The sequence below is a fragment of the Balaenoptera musculus genome, chromosome X (assembly GCF_009873245.2).
Source record: "Balaenoptera musculus isolate JJ_BM4_2016_0621 chromosome X, mBalMus1.pri.v3, whole genome shotgun sequence".
In the NCBI taxonomy this organism is placed as follows: Eukaryota; Metazoa; Chordata; class Mammalia; order Artiodactyla; family Balaenopteridae; genus Balaenoptera; species Balaenoptera musculus.
In genome coordinates, this window is record NC_045806.1 from 40,788,196 (window position 1) to 40,807,576 (window position 19,381).

General features: G+C 35.2%; 1 protein-coding gene across 2 annotated transcripts in view; it reads left to right on the plus strand.

Moving 5' to 3' along the window:
• The window catches only part of RP2 (RP2 activator of ARL3 GTPase), a 40,680-nt gene extending 21,511 nt beyond the window's left edge, over positions 1-19,169 (plus strand). Inside the window, exons 4-5 of one of the 2 annotated variants that reach the window (XM_036839649.1) lie at positions 15,396-15,481; positions 16,859-17,064. In XM_036839649.1, the coding sequence (XP_036695544.1) occupies positions 15,396-15,481; positions 16,859-16,942 (170 nt within the window). In that variant the 3' untranslated portion in view covers positions 16,943-17,064. Of the gene's footprint in view, positions 1-15,395; positions 15,482-16,858 lie in introns of both variants that reach the window. The other variant, XM_036839650.1, reaches the window with a different exon arrangement.
• Positions 19,170-19,381: the final 212 nt, after the last annotated feature.

A 19,381-nucleotide genomic window follows, 5' to 3' on the forward strand; every position in this document is an offset into this window, starting at 1 on the left:
ATGTGTATTAAGCACCAAAAACAGGGGGGTGGGGGGGGAGAGGGAATAACGAAAGCTCTTCTGCTCTTTATAGAATACTCTGAGCTAATAAACATAGAAGGAATGATAGACTTCAGAAATCACCATTTTCTAACCCCCGATGTAATAATTAATTCAGACAAAGGTTATCAGTGGATGCTAAAACTATTGGGGTAAAAGTTGATCAAAAGGATACTTATACATTCTAATTCAAATGGGAAGTGTACCTTTAGAGCAGAGATTTGATGATCATCACACTAACCCAGTGATCAAACTTAGCATCACTGATGGCAGGGCAGCCTGACATTGTATTTCTCCTAATGTGATGCAATGAGAAATACACATCATCAGCTATGAAGTATTCTTGCCAAAAATATTTTACCTGAATCTAATCGAGCCAAGACTTAATTTCTGGTTTATAGGAAAGAAAGGAAATCTGGAGACATGTCAAATGACACCATGAGGAAACTGAAACACATTAAAAATAGAAGACATTTTACAAGATAACTGGCTAGGACTCTTCAGACAATGTCCTGGAAAACAGAAACAATGGGGGACTGTTCTGGATTAAAAGAAACCTAACAATTAAATGCAAGGAATGAACCTTAATTGGATTTTGGATTAGGGTGGGGTGAACGATAAAGCTGTAAAAGTCATTTTGGGGACAACTGGGGAAGTTTGAGGATGATATTTTGGAATTATTGTTGTATCCTTAAGTATGATAGTGGTACTGTGGTTACATAGGAGATGCATGCTGAAGTGTTATGATGTCTGCTATTTTCAAATGGCTCAGCAAAACAAAAAAGTGTGTGTGTTTGTGCATGTCTGTGTGTGCATGTGTGTGTATGTGTATAGTGTGTGGCAAAGCAAACGTGGCCAAATGTTAACATTTGATGGGTGTAAGTGAAGAGCAAATGGATGTTTGTTATTCTTTCAACTTTTCTATAATGTTTGGAATTTTTCAGAAGAAAAGTTGGGGAAAAATTTTAAGTTGCCCAATAGTGCATTGATTGATGTAGAATAATGAGCAGGCTGTCTGTGGAGATATTCCGGCAGGTGTTGGATGGATTGGGTCCTTATGTAAAAGTGGCCATCAGTCATTCTGAGGAGAGTTTCTCAGCCTCAGCACTGTTGACATTTTAGATAATTCTTTGCTGTGGTGGGCTCTCCTGTACATTATAGGATGTTTAGCAGCATCTCTGGCCTCTACTGACTAGGTACCAATAGCACACTGCCCCAATTATGGCAACCAAAAGTGTTTCCAGACATTGCGAAATGCCCCGTGGGGGACGAAATTGCTCCCAGTTGCAAACCACTGTTCTTAGCAGGGGGATGGACTTATTCTTTTGAAAATTCACTTTTATTTCAAATAGTTTATACTTTAGAGTCTGTAAGTTTTCCTCTTCAGTTAAAGTAGTCATAATTATTTCCTTTCAGTTAATGAAGCTATTTGACAGCCTAATGAGAGAATTCATTGTGTTTTTCATCTTGAGAATCTTCCAAATCTGACTGATTCTCAGAACCGTCTGGGATGCTGTTAAAGATTTAAATTTCCACCTCCCACCCCAGAAAGACTGATTCAAATATCTCTGAGATATTCCCTTGGAATCTGCATTTTAAAAAGTTCCCCAGATGGTTCTGATGATTAGTCAGATTTGGGTTCCTTTGTTTTAGAGGGTCATTCATTCATTTATTCAACAAACATAGATGAGATCTGAGAAGTAGTAAAGGAGGAATCAGATTATATAGGGCCTTGTAGGCCACTGTAGAGACTGTAGCTTCTAGTTTGAGTGAGATGAGAATCTACTAGACATTTTTGTTTTAAAATAAACTCTTTATATTGGAATAATTTTAGGTTTTCAGAAAAATTGCAAAGGTAGTACAGAGAGTTTTGAAACTCACCTTCCTCTTATGTTAACATAAGCATGATACATTTGTTGAAACTAAGAAATTTACATGGGTGAAATACTATTTACTCAAACTATAAACTTTATTCAAATTTCACTGGGTTTTTTTCACTTATGTCCTTTTTCTGTTCCAGAATTCAATCCAAGATCCCACATTGCATTTAGTCATTATGTCTCCTTAATCTCTTCTAATCTGTGACAGTTCCTTAGTCTTTCCTTGTTTTTCATAACCTTGAAATATTCGAGCAGTATTGGTAAGTTATTTTGTAGAATGTCCCTCAGTTTGCGTTTGTCTGGTGTTTTCTCTGGGTAGACTGGGGTTATGGGTTTTGGAGAAGAGGTGAAGTGCCCTTCTCATCACATCACATCACATCACATCATAGGGCACATGATAGCAACATGACTTAATGCTGGTGATGTTGACCTTAGTGACTTGGTTCAGGTGGTATCTGCCAGGTTTCTTGTACACTGTAAAGTTCCTTTTTTCCCCTTTCTATACTCTTTGGAAGTTCTTTCTATGATCTTTGGAAGTTGAGTCACTAAGACCAGTCTACACTCAAGGAGAGGGAATTAAGCTCCACCTCCTAGAGAGGGGAGTATCTATATACATTATTTGGAATTCTGTAAGAAAGATTTGTCCCTTCTCTCCCATTTATTTATTCAGTCATTTATGTCTATCAGTAGGGACTCATAGATACGTATTTTATTCTTTGGGTTATAGTCCAATACTATCAAATTGTTCCAGTTTTAGCCTTTGGGAGCTCTTTTAGGTTAGTTCCTCTGTCTCTTTGACATGCCTTTTATTTCTTTTTCTTGCATTATTATGTTGGCTAGGACTTCCACTATTATGCTGTGTAGAATAGTGAGAAGAGGACATCCTTGCCCTGTTTCTGATCTCAGGGTGAAAGTGTTCAGTCTCACCATTAAGAATGATGGTAGTTGTAGATTTTTCATACATATCTTTTATTAGACTGAGGGAGTTTCATTCTATTCATGGTTTGTTGAGGGTTTTTTTGGCTGTGTCAGTTCTTAGTTGCAGCACGTGGGATCTTTTCATTGCAGTGCACGGGCTCTTCATTGCAGCGCACGGGCTTCTCTCTAGTTGTGGCGTGTGGGCTCCAGAGCCTGCAGGCTCAGTAGTTGCGGCATGCAGGCTCTCTAGTTGTGGCACGCAGGCTCAGTAGTTGTGGCACTCGGGCTTAGTTGCCCCGCAGCATGTGGGATCTTAGTTCCCCGACCAGGGGTTGAACCCACATCCCTTGCATTGAAAGGTGGATTCTTAACCACTGGACCACCAGGGAAGTCCCTGTTGAGTTTTTATCACACATGATGTTGAATTTTGTTGAATGCTTTTTCTGTATTTATTGAGATGATCATTTTTTTTCTTATTGAGTCATTTAATCTGGTGAGTGACTTTTGTTAATTTTGAATGTTGAACCAACCTTGTATTCCTGAGATGCACCCCGTTGATCATGATGTTTTATCCCTTTAATATATTGCTGGATTCAATTTGCTAATATTTTATTGTAGATTTTTACATCTTTGTCCATGAAGCGTATTGGTTTGTGGTTTTCTTTTCTTGTAGTATCTTTCTCTGGCTTTGATATTAGTGTAATGCTGGCCTCATAGAATGAGTTGAGGGCTTCCCTGGTGGCGCAGTGGTTGAGAATCTGCCTGCTAATGCAGGGGACACGGGTTCGAGCCCTGGTCTGGGAAGATCCCACATGCCAAGGAGCAACTGGGCCCGTGAGCCACAACTACTGAGCCTGCGCATCTGGAGCTTGTGCTCCGCAACAAGAGAGGCCGCGATAGTGAGAGGCCCGTGCACCGCGATGAAGAGTGGCCCCCGCTTGCCGCAACTAGAGAAAGCCCTTGCACAGAAACGAAGACCCAACACAGCCAAAAATAAATAAATAAATAAATAAATAAATAAATAATAAAAAAAAAAAAGGAATTCCTTTAAAAAAAAAAGAATGAGTTGAGAAGTATCCTTCTTCTTCTGTGATCTTGGAGAGATTATAGAGAATTAGTATCATTTCTTCCTTAAATGTCTGGTAGAATTTGCCAGTGAAACCCATCTGGGCCTGAAGACTTGGGGGGAAGATTTTTAGCCATACATTTTATTTATTTATTACATAGAGAGCTCTTCAAGATATATTTGTCTTCTTGGGTGAATTTTGATAGTTTTTGTCTTTTGGGGAATTGTTTCACTTCATCTGAGTTATCAAATTTATAGGTGTAGAGTTTATAGTGTTTCCTTATTATTAATGTATGTAGGATCAGTAGTGATGTCCTTCTTATACTCCTGTTGGTGATTTGAGGCCTCTCCCTCTCCCATTGGCCTCGATAGAGGTTTATCACTTTATTGATAATTTCAAAGAAGCAGCTTTTTGTTTTATTGATTTTCTCTATTGTTTTTCTCTTTTCAGTTTCATTGGTTTCTGCTCTAATATTTATTTCCTTCCTTTCATTTGCTTTAGGTTTAATTTGCCCTTCTTTCTCCAGTTTCTTAAGGTTTAAGTTTGGGTTACTGATTTCTTCTTTTCTAATAGAATGATTCTTGTTACTCACAGTAGGTCTGTTCTATAAAGTTGCTGTGAACACTGAATCAGTGAGTACTGAATTGCTACTCCGAGGAGAAATGCAGGGCTAGGTTCCTGCAAGTCTCTGGTCACAACATTTCTTTCAACCAATCAGTATAACCTTGTTGTATGTGTGTTTCTGCTTAAAGACACCTCATTTAGTATATGTTTTTGATTCATTAACATTGAACTCACAGCCAGCAGCACTGTAACTTGTGCCTGAATGAAGCTTATCTAACAGACATTTTCTTTGTAAGGCACATCACAGGTTTCCTAAGCTTAGGAACATTAGACTGTACTTGAGCACTACATTTGAAGGCCATTTTAAACACTGATATTACCAACAAAAAGTATAAAAATGTGGCACTAGATGGACTGTGAAAAGGCCACTTGTTTACAGAATGAATGCTGAAACAAGAAGGCAGAGCATCAGTTTGTTCAAATTTACCTGGAAACATGCATGTCAGGCAGCTCATATTTTTTGCCACTTTGTGTGTGTCCATGAATGACCATGAAAAGACAAGTATTGATTTTGAGTAAAATATTTTACCTATTTGGTAAAATAAATTTTACCAAGTAAGCAATTAGCAAATAAGGAATCCACAAATAATGAGGATTGACTGTATATGTATTTTGTGTTAGAAATTTTCCTTTAAGTGCTGCTTTAGCTGCATTCTGCCAATTTTGATATGATGTATTTTCACTTAATTCAGGGTTTGGCAAAGTATGGCCTACTGTACATTTTTTAAATGAAGTTTTATCAGAGCATAGCCACACTCATTCTTTTATTTATTATGTTTTGCTGCTATTGCACTGTAACAGCAGAGATGATTAGTTGTGACACACATTGTATGGCTCACTAAGCCTAAAATATTTCCCATCTGGCCCTTTACAGAAAAAGTGTGCTGACCCCTGATGTAGTAGTTTCCCTTGAGACTTTTCACTTGATCCATGGATAATTTAGAAGTATAATGTTTAATTTCCAAACATTTGGGAGATTGTCCAGATGTGTTTCTATTACTGATTTCTAGATTAATGCTGTTATGGTCTGAAAACACACATTGTATTATTTCTATTTTCTTTAATATGTTAAGACTTGTTTTCTGGAACAGAATATAGTCTATCTTGGTGAATAATCTATGTGCAGGTGAGAAGAATATATAATCTGCTTTTGTTTGCTGAAATGTTCTATAAATGTCCACTAGGTCGGTTTGGTTGATAGCGCTATTCAGGTCATCTATATCCTTACTGATTTTCTGCCTACTTGCTCTATGAATTAAAGAGAGGAGTGTCAAAGTCTTCAACTGTAATTGTAGATTCATCTATTTCTTTTTTCAGACTCTATCAGATTTTGCCTTGTGAATTTTGAAACTCTGTCGTTAGGTGCATACACATCTAGGATTATGTCTTCTTGAAGAATCCTTTATTATTATGTAATGTCCCTCTTTGTCTCTGATGATCTTCCTTGTTCTGAAATCTGCTTTATCTGAAATACAGCTACTCCAGCTTTTGTTTGGTTGTTAGTGTTTCATCATAAAGCTTTATCCCTTTTCTTTTAACTTATCAAAGTCTGTGTATCTAAAGTGAATTTTTTGTAGACAGCATATAGTTGGTTCTTGCTTTTCAATCCAATTTGACAGTCTCTGTCTTTTTTTTTTTTTTTTTGGCTGCCTTGGGTCTTCGTTGCTGCCCCCGAGCTTTCTCTAGTTGCAGTGAGCAGGGGCTACTCTTCGTTGCGGTGCACGGGCTTCTCATTGCAGTGCCTTCTCTTGTTGCCGAGCATGGGCTCTAGGCACGCGGGCTTCAGTAGTTGTGGCTCGCAGGCTCAGTAGTTGTGGCTTGTGGGCTCTAGAGCGCAGGCTCAGTAGTTGTGGCGCACGGGCTTAGTTGCTCCGTGGCACGTGGGATCTTCCCGGACCAGGGCTCGAACCCGTATCCCCTGCATTGGTAGACGGATTCTTAACCACTGCACCACCAGGGAAGTCTGTCTTTAACTGGTGTGTTTGCACCATTCATATTGAAAGGGATTGATATCGTTGGATCAATATCTACGATCTTGCTAGCTGCTTTCTGTTCCATTTGTTCTTTGTTTTTTGTTACCTCTTTTTCTGTTTAATTGGGTATTTTTTAATGATTCCATTTTACCTCCCCTAGTGACTTATTATTTATACCTCTTTTCCTAAATCTTATTTAATGGTCACCTTTGATTTTACAGTATACGTATTTAAATAATTTGAGTCCACCTTATAATAATATTATACCACATCACCTGTAGTATATAAGGACCTAAGAACATCATATTCTCAAATCTTCCTTCCCATCCTTGTGTCACTGTTATATATTTTACTATTACATATGCTGTAAACACCTAATGCATTGTTCACATTATTACTTTAAACTGTCAGTTATTTTTAGAACAATTAAAAATAAGAAAAATATAGACATATTACTGGAGGTTTTAGAGCATATGAATGCCATGGTCCCTTTAAAATGTAGCTTTTATCATTCTGGTTACTCTAAGGGGAGAAACAGAGAGACCAGCTGGGAGGCTGTTGCTGTAACCTAATTGAGATGTGACAGTGACTTGTTCCAAGGTCATGTTAAATAACACAGAAGAGTTCATTAGATAGGATATCCAGAAATCTTTTTGGTTTACTTCGAAGTCTCACAACTTTTTCATGACAATTCAAATATTTAGATTTAAAGCTACTGCAAGCTATTTGATAAGACAGTCACATTAAAACAGTAAAATCATGACCAGTGATCTTGTTGACCTCATAATTCAGTTTGAAATAGTCACTTGAAGTAATCACTTTGAAGTAATTGTAGTCCTCATCATTAGATAGAGAGACAAATAGAACTGCTTAAAAAGCGCATTGTTGGTGGTGTAGTTTTTTTTTAAATTTAGGGTCCACACATGTTAATCAAAACTGCTGCACTTGTCCACCTTTTCTGTTGATGTTTCTTTGTTGGCAAATTAAGTCACTTATTGGAAGTTCTTCATATCCTATTCAAAGGATAGCAACCAAGTTACATACTTGGGTAATTCTACCAAAATTGTATTTCTGAATTCTAGATTATATTGTCTTTGTAGAATACAGGAACTTTCAGTAATAAATGTCTGACTTTAAAAGATATATCTACTGTATTTCTTTTAGTGATCCTGAATAAAAGCATATTCCATTCTACCTTAATTCAAACTTTCTACTCTCTGCAAAACTAGAAACCCTACATTATCAAATTTTTCTTTTTAGTTCAGTATTTTTTCGGTTTGAAATGCTTTTTAAACTCTTTTTTGCAAATTTCCAAATGTACTGTTTCTACTCAGAAGTAGCTTCCAATGACCCCATGTGTACCCATCCCCCAGTTTTATCAACCTTTTGCCATACTTTAAAAAATAATCTATATATTCTCCTTTTTGCTGAAATATTTTAATCAAATTTTGATATGTCTTGTCATTTCATCCCTAAATATTTCAGTATGTGTCTTAAACAAAGTGAAATTAAAAATGAATGTTTTCTAATAACATTTTTATTAAGATATATTTTATATACCGTAAGATTTATACCATAACAATTTGACAGCTACACAAATGTTTTCTTAAGTGGGGTGTATTATCACGTCTAACATGATTAACAATGTCTTAATATCATCAACTAATTAGTCCATGTTCAAATTTCCCTAATTGTCTAAAAACATTCTTTATGTATTTTTACAGTTAATTTGATCCAGATCTAAAACTGGCGCACTCACTCACTGTATGTGGTTGTTTTGTATCTTATATCGCTCTTAACCAGAAACAGGTGTTCCCCCTCCCCTGTTTGTTTCGTGCCTTCGTCTTGTAAAAGAAATGTGGTCAGTTGTCCTGTAGTACGCATGGGTTTGTTTAATTTGTTCCTCTATAGTTCTTGTAGATTAGAAGTTAAATCAAAGCCTTGTTTACACTCAGGTTTAGTTTTTTGGGGGGAATATTTCACAGGTGGTACTATTTCCTATAATGAGAAGGCACATAATATTTGATTGTTGTACTTCTAGTGATGCCAATATTGTTAGGCTCAGGTGGTGACAGTCTTTTTATTGTAGAGTTTCCTGTCAGTCTTCCCTATGGGATGCTAAAGCCATTGATGATTGTTGCCTGATCCAGTTATTTTATTAGGAGTTTCAAAATGATCATTTTCTAATTGTGTCATTACCTCTGCATTTATTAATGGATGTTAACAGAACTTCTCCTCGTACGCTGAGCTGTTTGGCTAACTTGAAATATGCTTCATATCAGAAAAGCAGAGTAAATAAAGGAGAAATAATTAAGCATCGATTTTCAGAGTAAAAAGTCGGTGCCCGAGCAACCTATAGTGGTGTCCAGTGAATTTTGTTTGTTTGTGTCTTTTCTGAATATCATTATGAGCTCATGACTTTATATATTCAGTATGTTTTGATAAATTGCAGGCATTATTCCTTCTGATCTCACCATGTCTCATCTTTGGTCATTAGGAGCCTCTTCAAGCTGGCTCCTGTATGCTTTTGATAAAACCCTATTGGCCTTTGATAGCCTCATTGCTTTTTGGCTCAACATGATATTCGAGGTTGATCTTACCCATTTCTTGCCCCAGACGTAGAATCATCCATTTTTCTGAGAAAATATTCCCCAGTTACCTTCTTTTCTTTACTCAGTACCCATCTTGATCTATATACTGTGATACTGCAAAACTCATACTTAAACTCGTTCTCTGTATCTAATTGTACAGTCGACTGTGATATATCCTGCCTTTTCTATATTTGTTGTCTGTATTAAATCACAAGCCTTTCCTCTCCTTCTTGTGCCTTGTTCTGTGGCACATGACTACATTCATCTTAGTATTTCATTCCTTAATACTTCATTTTTCTCTCTTGCTCCATATTGTTGAATAGATTTATGTCTTTTTTTTGAATTTTTGAATTTTATTTTATTTATTTTTTTATACAGCAGGTTCTTATTAGTCATCAGTTTTATACAGATCAGTGTACACATGTCAATACCAATCGCCCAATTCAGCACACCACCACCACCACCCCCCCGCCACTTTCCCCCCTTGGTGTCCATACATTTCTTCTCCACATCTGTGTCTCAATTTCTGCCCCGCAAACTGGTTCATCTGTACCATTTTTCTAGGTTCCATATATATGCGTTAATATACGATATTTGTTTTTCTCTTTCTGACTTACTTCACTCTGTATGACAGTCTCTAGATCCATCCATGTCTCAACAAATGACTCAATTTCGTTCCTTTTTATGGCTGAGTAATATTCCATTGTATATATGTACCACATCTTCTTTATCCATTCATCTGTCGATGGGCATTTAGGTTGCTTCCATGACCTGGCTATTGTAAATAGTGCTGCAATGAACATTGGGGTGCATGTGTCTTTTTTTTTTTTTTTTTTTTTTTTTATTTGTTTTTTGCATGTGTCTTTTTGAATTTATGGTTTTCTCTGGGTATATGCCCAGGAGTAGGATTTCTGGATCATATGGTAATTCTATTTTTAGTTTTTTAAGGAACCTCCATACTGTTCTCCATAGTGGCTGTATCAATTTACATTCCCACCAACAGTGCAAGAGGGTTCCCTTTTCTCCACACCCTCTCCAGCATTTGTTGTTTGTAGATTTTCTGATGATGCCCATTCTACCTGCTGTGAGGTGGTACCTCATTGTAGTTTTGATTTGCATTTCTCTAATAATTAGTGATGTTGAGCAGCTTTTCATGTGCTTCTTGGCCATCTGTATGTCTTCTTTGGAGAACTGTCTATACAGGTCTTCTGCCCATTTTTGGATTGGGTTGTTTGTTTTTTTGATATTGAGCTGCATGAGCTGTTTATATATTTTGGAGATTAATCCTTTGTCTGTTGATTCGTTTGCAAATATTTTCTCCCATTCTGAGGGTTGTCTTTTTGTCTTGTTTATGGTTTCCTTTGCTGTGCAAAAGCTTTGGAGTTTCATTAGGTCCCATTTGTTTATTTTTGTTTTTATTTCCATTACTCTAGGAGGTGGATCAAAAAAGATCTTGCTGTGATTTATGTCAAAGAGTGTTCTTCCTATGTTTTCCTCTAAGAGTTTTATAGTGTCTGGTCTTACGTTTAGGTCTCTAATCCATTTTGCGTTTATTTTTGTGTATGGTGTTAGGGAGTGTTCTAATTTCATTCTTCTACATGTAGCTGTCCAGTTTTCCCAGCACCACTTACTGAAGAGACTGTCTTTTCTCCATTGTATATCCTTGCCTCGTTTGTCATAGATTAGTTGACCATAGGTGTGTGGGTTTGTCTCTGGGCTTTCTATCTTGTTCCATTGATCTATGTTTCTGTTTCTGTGCCAGTACCATATTGTCTTGATTACTGTAGCTTTGTAGTATAGTCTGAAGTCAGGGAGTCTGATTCCTCCAGCTCCATTTTTTCCCTCAAGACTGCTTTGGCTATTCGGGGTCTTTTGTGTCTCCATACAAATTTTAAGATTTTTTGTTCTAGTTCCGAAAAAAATGCCATTGATAATTTGATAGGGATTGCATTGAATCTGTAGATTGCTTTGGATAGTATAGTCATTTTCACAGTATTGATTCTTCCAATCCAAGAACATGGTATTTCTCTCCATCTGTTGGTATCATATTTAATTTCTTTCAGCAGTGTCTTATAGTTTTCTGCATACAGGTCTTTTGTCTCCCTAGGTAGGTTTATTCCTAGGTATTTTATTCTTTTTGTTGCAGTGGTAAATGGGAGTGTTTCCTTAATTTCTCTTTCAGATTTTTCATCATTAGTGTATAGGAATGTGAGAGATTTCTGTGCATTAATTTTGTATCCTGCTACTTTACCAAATTCATTGATTAGCTCTAGTGATTTTCTGGTGGCATCTTTAGGATTCTCTATGTATAGTATCATGTCATCTGCAAACAGTGAAAGTTTTACTTCTTCTTTTCCAATTTGTATTCCTTTTATTTCTTTTTCTTCTCTGATTGCCGTGGCTAGGACTTCCAAAACTATGTTGAATAATAGTGGTGAGAGTGGGCAACCTTGTCTTGTTCCTGATCTTAGAGGAAATGCTTTCAGTTTTTCACCATTGACAATGATGTTTGCTGTGGGTTTGTCGTATATGGCCTTTATTGTGTTGAGGTAGGTTCCCTCTGTGCCCACTTTCTGGAGAGTTTTTATCATAAATGGGTGTTGAATTTTGTCAAAAGGTTTTTCTGTATCTATTGAGATGATCATATGGTTTTTATTCTTCAGTTTGTTAATATGGTGTATCACATTGATTGATTTGCATATATTGCGTATATTGAAGAATCCTTGCATCCCTGGGATAAATCCCACTTGATCATGGTGTGTGATCCTTTTAATGTGGTGTTGGATTCTGTTTGCTAGTATTTTGTTGAGAATTTTTGCATCTATATTCATCAGTGATATTGGTCTGTAATTTTCTTCTTTTGTAGTATCTTTGTCTGGTTTTGGTATCAGGGTGATGGTGGCCTCATAGAATGAGTTTCGGAGTGTTCCTTCCTCCTCAATTTTTTGGAAGAGTTTGACAAGGATAGGTGTTAGCTCTTCTCTAAATGTTTGATAAAATTCACCTGTGAAGCCATCTGGTCCTGGGCTTTTGTTTGTTGGAAGGTTTTTAATCCCAGTTTCAATTTCATTACTTGTGATTGGTCTGTTCATATTTTCTATTTCTTCCTGGTTCAGTCTTGGAAGGTTATACCTTTCTAAGAATGTGTCCATGTCTTCCAGGTTGTCCATTTTATTGGCATAGAGTTGCTTGTAGTAGTCTCTTAGGATGCTTTGTATTTCTGCGGTGTCTGTTGTAACTTCCTGTTTTTCATTTGCAATTTTATTGATTTGAGTCCTCTCCCTCTTTTTCTTCATGAGTCTGGCTAATGGTTTATCAGTTTTGTTTATCTTCTCAAAGAACCAGCTTTTAGTTTTATTGATCTTTGCTATTGTTTTCTTTGTCTCTATTTCATTTATTTCTGCTCTGATCTTTATGATTTCTTTTCTTCTGCTAACTTTGGGTTTTGTTTGTTCTTCTTTCTCTAGTTCCTTTAGGTGTAAGGTTAGATTGTTTATTTGAGATTTTTCTTGTTTCTTGAGGTAGGCTTGTATTGCTATAAACTTCCCTCTTAGAGCTGCTTTTGCTGCATCCCATAGGTTTTGGATCGTCGTGTTTTCATTGTCATTTGTCTCTCGGTATTTTTTGATTTACTCGTTGATTTCTTCAGTGATCTCTTGGTTATTTAGTAACGTATTGTTTAGCCTCCATGTGTTTGTGTTTTTTACTTTTTTTCCCTGTAATTCATTTCTAATCTCATAGCGTTGTGGTCAGAAAAGATCCTTGATATGATTTCACTTTTCTTAAATTTACTGAGGCTTGATTTGTGACCCAAGATGTGATCTATCCTGGAGAATGTTCCATGCGCACCTGAGAAGAAAGTGTAATCTGCTGTTTTTGGATGGAATGTCCTACAAATATCAATTAAATCTATCTGGTCTATTGTTTCATTTAAAGCTTCTGTTTCCTTATTTATTTTCATTTTGGATGATCTGTCCATTGGTGTAAGTGAGGTGTTAAAGTCCCCCACTATTATTGTGTTACTGTTGATTTCCTCTTTTACAGCTGTTAGCAGTTGCTTTAGGTGTTGAGGTGCTCCCATGTTGGGTGCATATATATTTATAATTGTTATATCTTCTTCTTGGATTGATCCCTTGATCATTATGTAGTGTCCTTCTTTGTCTGTTGTAATAGTCTTTGTTTAAAAGTCTATTTTGTCTGATATGAGTATTGCTACTCCAGCTTTCTTTTGATTTCCATTTGCATGGAATATCTTTTTCCATCCCCTCACTTTCAGTCTGTATGTGTCCCTAGGTCTGAAGTGGGTCCCTTGTAGACAGCATATATAGGGGTCTTGTTTTTGTATCCATTCAGCAAGCCTGTGTCTTTTGGTGGGAGCATTTAATCCATTCATGTTTAAGGTAATTATAGATATGTATGTTCCTATGACCATTTTCTTAATTGTTATGGGTTTGTTTTTGTAGGTCCTTTTCTTCTCTTGTGTTTCCCACTTAGAGAAGTTCCTTTAGCATTTGTTGTAGAGTGGGTTTGGTGGTGCTGAATTCTCTTAGCTTTTGCTTGTCTGTAAAGCTTTTGATTTCTCCATCGAATCTGAATGAGATCCTTGCTGGGTAGAGTAATCTTGGTTGTAGGTTCTTCCGTTTCATCACTTTAAGTATATCATGTCACTCCCTTCTGGCTTGTAGAGTTTCTGCTGAGAAATCAGCTGTTAACCTTATGGGAGTTCCCTTGTATGTTATTTGTCATTTTTCCCTTGCTGCTTTCAGTAATTTTTCTTTGTCTTTAATTTTTGCCAATTTGATTACTATGTGTCTTGGCGTGTTTCTCCTTGGGTTTATCCTGCCTGGGACTCTCTGTGCTTCCTGGACTTGGGTGGCTTTTTCCTTTCCCATGTTAGGGAAGTTTTCGACTATAATGTCTTCAAATATTTTCTCGGGTCCTTTCTCTCTCTCTTCTCCTTCTGGGACCCCTATAATGCGAATGTTGTTGCGTTTCATGTTGTCCCAGAGGTCTCTTAGGCTGTCTTCATTTGTTTTCATTCCTTTTTCTTTATTCTGTTCTGCGGCAGTGAGTTCAACCGTTCTGTCTTCCAGGTCACTTATCCGTTCTTCTGCCTCAGTTTTTCTGCTATTGATTCCTTCTAGTGTAGTTTTCTTTTCAGTTATTGTATTGTTCATCTGTGTTTGTTTGTTCTTTAATTCTTCTAGGTCTTTGTTAATCATTTCTTGCATCTTCTCAATCTTTGCCTCCATTCTTTTTCCGAGGTCCTGTATCATCTTCATTATCGTTATTCTGAATTCTTTTTCTGGAAGGTTGCCTATCTCCACTTCATTTAGTTGTTTTTCTGGGGTTTTATTGTGTTCCTTCGTCTGGTACATAGCTCTCTGCCTTTTCTCCTTGTCTATCTATGAATGTTTTTTTCGTTCCACAGGCTGCAGGATTCTGGATTTATGTCTTTTGTAAGAAATTTGTAATTTCCTGGAGGTCAGGACTTCTCCATTACTTAAGGAGATAAAAAGCAAATCTATTAGGAATATAGTGATAGTGGAAAAAATTTTAATTGAATTGAAAGGCTTGTTTTGTTTGGTTCACTTACAACCATGTTTGCCAACAGTTTGACACCAGTAGTTCCAATGCTACATTTAAATCCAAGCCAAACTGAATCACGAATCTTTGTACCAGAATTTAAAGTACAGGTGGTTTAAAAGTAATCAAATTAAGTATGGGAAAGGAGGCACAAATATTCTATTTGGAGAATTAAAAAATAAAAACTTGGTCGTTGGTTCTGGAATATAATATTATGGCACATTCAAGAAAAATACTTTCAGATGGTCATTACTTTTGGTGCCTGGCCTCAATTCCTACTTGGCTAAGCTTCATTATTGGTGGCCCAGAACTTGGCTGGTAAGTAGGAGAGTTGGAAGCAAGACTAGCTGCCTAGCAAAATGATTTGAATAGCTTCTGATCTTATTTGTCATTTTATCAACTATTTTTTGTAGTTTGTATGGTTTTCGTAGAAGTATGAAAACCAGAAAAGCCAGACTATTTACAACACTTAAAAGTGTGACACTAGTTCTATAATGGCACTGAAGCTACTTGTCATGTGATGAGACTCTATGTTAATTTGTTTTATGATTAGAGTAGGAAGTAGCTGAAGTGACGTGTCCCATCTGTCTGTTCCCTTCTTTCTTTTCTCTTACCCCCAAAGAAGAGGCTGAAGATTCTTCAGGGAAGAATAAAAAGATTAATTTGAGAATAGATTTATATTCATGTTAAGACAACACTTCTTGGGTTTGCTTATAGGTCCTGTTATTGCCTTGGAGTTCAATGGAGATGGCGCTGTAGAAGGATGTCAACTTATTGTCAACGAGATATTCAGTGGGACCCAGGTACAAGATTTTATTGACTATATTTCATTCAGACCTTTCCTTTCCTTTCCTTTTCCTTACAATTAAATAGTATTTTCAGCACATCATGATTTTTAGAATTTATGGTAAATAATTGGGAGCTAAGCTTTGGTTTTTCCTTGCCAAACTAAAATTTTAATAGCTTAAAAATTTACAAAGTAAGTATCTACTTATTAAAAACCTTCAATAATACATGTTTCTAAAGTAAAATATCTCACCAAATGTCTCTTCAAGTTCTTCCTTTTTTAAAAGTAGTGATATGTTGAAAATGTTATATTTCTAAGATTGTATACTTTCGATGGACAGTCCTATTGACCAGTGTTCATTTTCATTTGCTTCAGTAATACTTGATCAAAACTTGAACTTGAGCTATATCTAGAAATCACTACATGTAGGTATTTTCTAGATATGGTTGATGAGGTTGCTGTATCTGAAAATTTCAAACTTAAACAACTTAATATAGCTTAAAAACCAAACATATAAGAGGACTAAATGAGTATATATAACTGGGTTTTTTTGATAAGTATCTGAGAGGAAATTTTTGATTTTGTAGTCTGATTTGGCTTATGGTCCCTTGAATTTGCATAATTTAAAGTACTTTGTTTTTTGTCTCATTTTATCATCACAGCAGTACTAAGGGAGAGGGCAAATCAGATTGAATAGAAAAGGAAGCAGAGAGAAAATGGTTATATGATTTGGAGTTTTTAGATCTGAATGAGTTAAAGATTATCTAATCCAACTTTCTCATTTTACACATGTGGAAACTGAGCCCAGAGAGGTTTATTAAATTGTCAGCATCATACAGCTAGTTTATGATAAAGCTAAATAGAACCCAGGTCTCCTCTAATTTCTGGCTGACATTTATAAAAGCTGTTTTTGAAGGGTTCTATTGAGTACTGCTTTGTTGATGTTTGGAAAATAGTTAATTTAAAATTAGTAATATATCTTTAGCAGCTTTGAAAAAGATAATCTCAAGTTTTGCTTCTCAGCCTATTGAGATTCTTATTTAGAAAATAGAAGAAATTAAGAGTTCTTTAAATAAATCTCTTTATTCGTAGCTTTCATAATATTGACTGTTACATATTTTAAAAACTGAAATTCCAAGTGCAATAAAATACAACTGAAGTATTATGAAAGCAAAGATCTTAATTATATCATAAGTGCTTTTAAAAGAGCTCAATTGCGTCATAGCTTTTGAAACTATATTTCATGAATTCTACAGAAAATCCGCAAATATTATAAATGATGTACTTGAATTTCTTTTAAATAGCAAGCCTGTGACTGTTCTGTGAAGAACATGGGCTTTGGAATTTGGGGATTACTAGCATGTATTTTTTGTCTCTTTTATGTTTAACATAGATGTTTGTATCAGAAAGCAAGGATGCGGCATCTGGAGATGTAGACAGCTTCTACAACTTTGCTGATATACAAATGGGAAAATGAAGTGCAATGTGGAACCAAGGACTTGATTTTAAGCCCTTTTCAATTTGTGTATTAGCAATGGTTTTTTTACTGATGCTAAAATTGTTAGTCATTTTAAAAATAAATTGTTGAATACTGCATCATTTAGTTGAGGTTCAAAAAGAGTTCACTTTAAATTAAGTAGTTTTAATCAGCTTAAAAACCATTTAACCCAGTTCAGTGAGCTTGTAGGTTTTGTTTCTCTGCATATGATACTGTTATTAGAAAATAGAAGTGGCTAACAGCTTATGATTTTAGTCCTAATTAAACGTTCTTTCAAATCTCTAATTTACACTTTCCTCAGTACTCCATGATATTTGAGAATATATTCCATTGCTTATTTTCTTTTTTAATTTAGAAGGATTCATTACTAGCGGATCAGTTAGAATGAACCTATGTGCATTTTTTTCATGTATATACATCCAGTTAAATATTTGCTTCCTAGTTGCATAATATGGCAAATGAAATTTTGCATACAGAGTTGACATAATACTTTGTAAATTAAGTTTTTTAAATTAATAGGTATTTGATAACCAGTTTTGCAAGTAACTCTACTAACTGATGTTGGTATAGCTGTTTAAAGACTACTTTGTGAGTAGTATGATTATTTGAATAAATTCCACATAGTTTAGTTTTTGAATACAACTGCTAGATGACTCTTCTGCTTCCTGGTAGGAAAAGGTATATGCAACACTGAAACTATAGAAGCCCAATCACCAGCAGTTCAAAAAGGTGATCACTGTTTTATCAGCTCTTATGAGCTATTAGAATTAAAACAAAACCTTGCAACATTTAGGTAAGAAATACTTAAGCATAGTGATAAGCTATGCAGATTATTAAAAAGCTAGATAAATTTGATTTTCATTAGATATGCCACTTCTATCAATCAATGTTCAAGTATGATAAAATTATTTTTGTTGCTTTAAAGCATTATTTTCCAGATCAACCTGACCGTAATAATTTACCAGGGGGCAGGGGAGAGCTACTTGTTTAAAAATCCACATTCTTGGACCAATCCTTAGGCAAATCGATTCAGTGCCCAGGGGAAACTCTGTTTTAAGGGGTTTGTTGTAACATAAGGTAATCAGAAGATCTTGATAGGTTGATCTTGTGAGAAGGGACTGAACCTGCCATCTACACCACACAGAGCAGCTAATCAGAAGTTAGCTTTCATAGGTCTATTTTTAAAAGGAACCTTGAATTTAATTATGTTTTGATAAAACTAAGGCTGAAAATAATCACTTGTAAGAATTCCTCTTATGATTGTTACTAACAATGTATTTTTGTGTTTAAACTGAAAATATTTTTGTGGATATTTTCAGATTCATTTACAACTATTGCATTGAATTGTGTGTCGATGTTCAGAAATAATACATTAAAAGACTTTTCACTTTAAATTAATAAGTAATATTGACCACCTACCCTGTGCCTCACCTTGTATTAGCATTGTATCATTTCAGTCTTTCTACAGGAGCATTCTATTCTACATAACCTATCCTTTAAATCAAAATGAATTCATAAGATGCAAATAAAAATCAGTGATGGGTTTAATATAATTTTTATCATAATTTACAAATGAGCTTTGCCAAGTAGTGGTCAGAGGACATTAATTTTTCTCATAGGTAAGCTAAATTAAACATATTCTTTCTGATCATAATTACATTATTAAATCCCATTATTCACAGTTTAAAAAATCACAATACTTTGTTTTTCAAAAATATAATACAATGTTATACAACGCTGTAAATTGAGTTCTTTATTTTACCTATGGTATTTTAGCAAAAACTCAGGAATATTACATATAAGGGAGATGTTAATTTAAAAATTTCCACTAAATTTAGTATCTATTCACCAAAGCCTAAAATTTTATACTCTTCTGTTAGATAAGAGCTTTTACCCAAGTTTAATTTGTCTTTCAGGACAGTTCTTTGCTTCTGAATGTTTGAAAAGATTTTTTAAAAATAAGTAGTGCTATGGTTGTTGTTTCTATCATTCTAAACCTTGATTGTAATTAGAGTATTCTACATGTCATTTCTGAATAGCTTTTGAATTCATGAAAAAGTATTAGCAATGAAAACTTAGTAATTTTATTAAGTTATACATGTTTAGACATTATATTAGCTTATTTCTCTTGTGTTAATAGTACTGCTGTTTTTGCTTCTGTATATTTATATCTAGCTTTTGTATGTAATTTATCTAGTGTTTATAAAATGTGATTTGTAATAAATATTGTTAAAATGAAAAAGAATTAACACTAATTTTTTTTAACACTAATTTTTGAAGAGCACTTCTATAACATATATTTACTCATACATGTACCAAAATATGATCATGACACACATTTTTTAATGATAAAAGTAAAATACAATGGTCTAATCTGTCTTATGTTAATGAGAAATGAACTGTATGCCATGTTGTGTG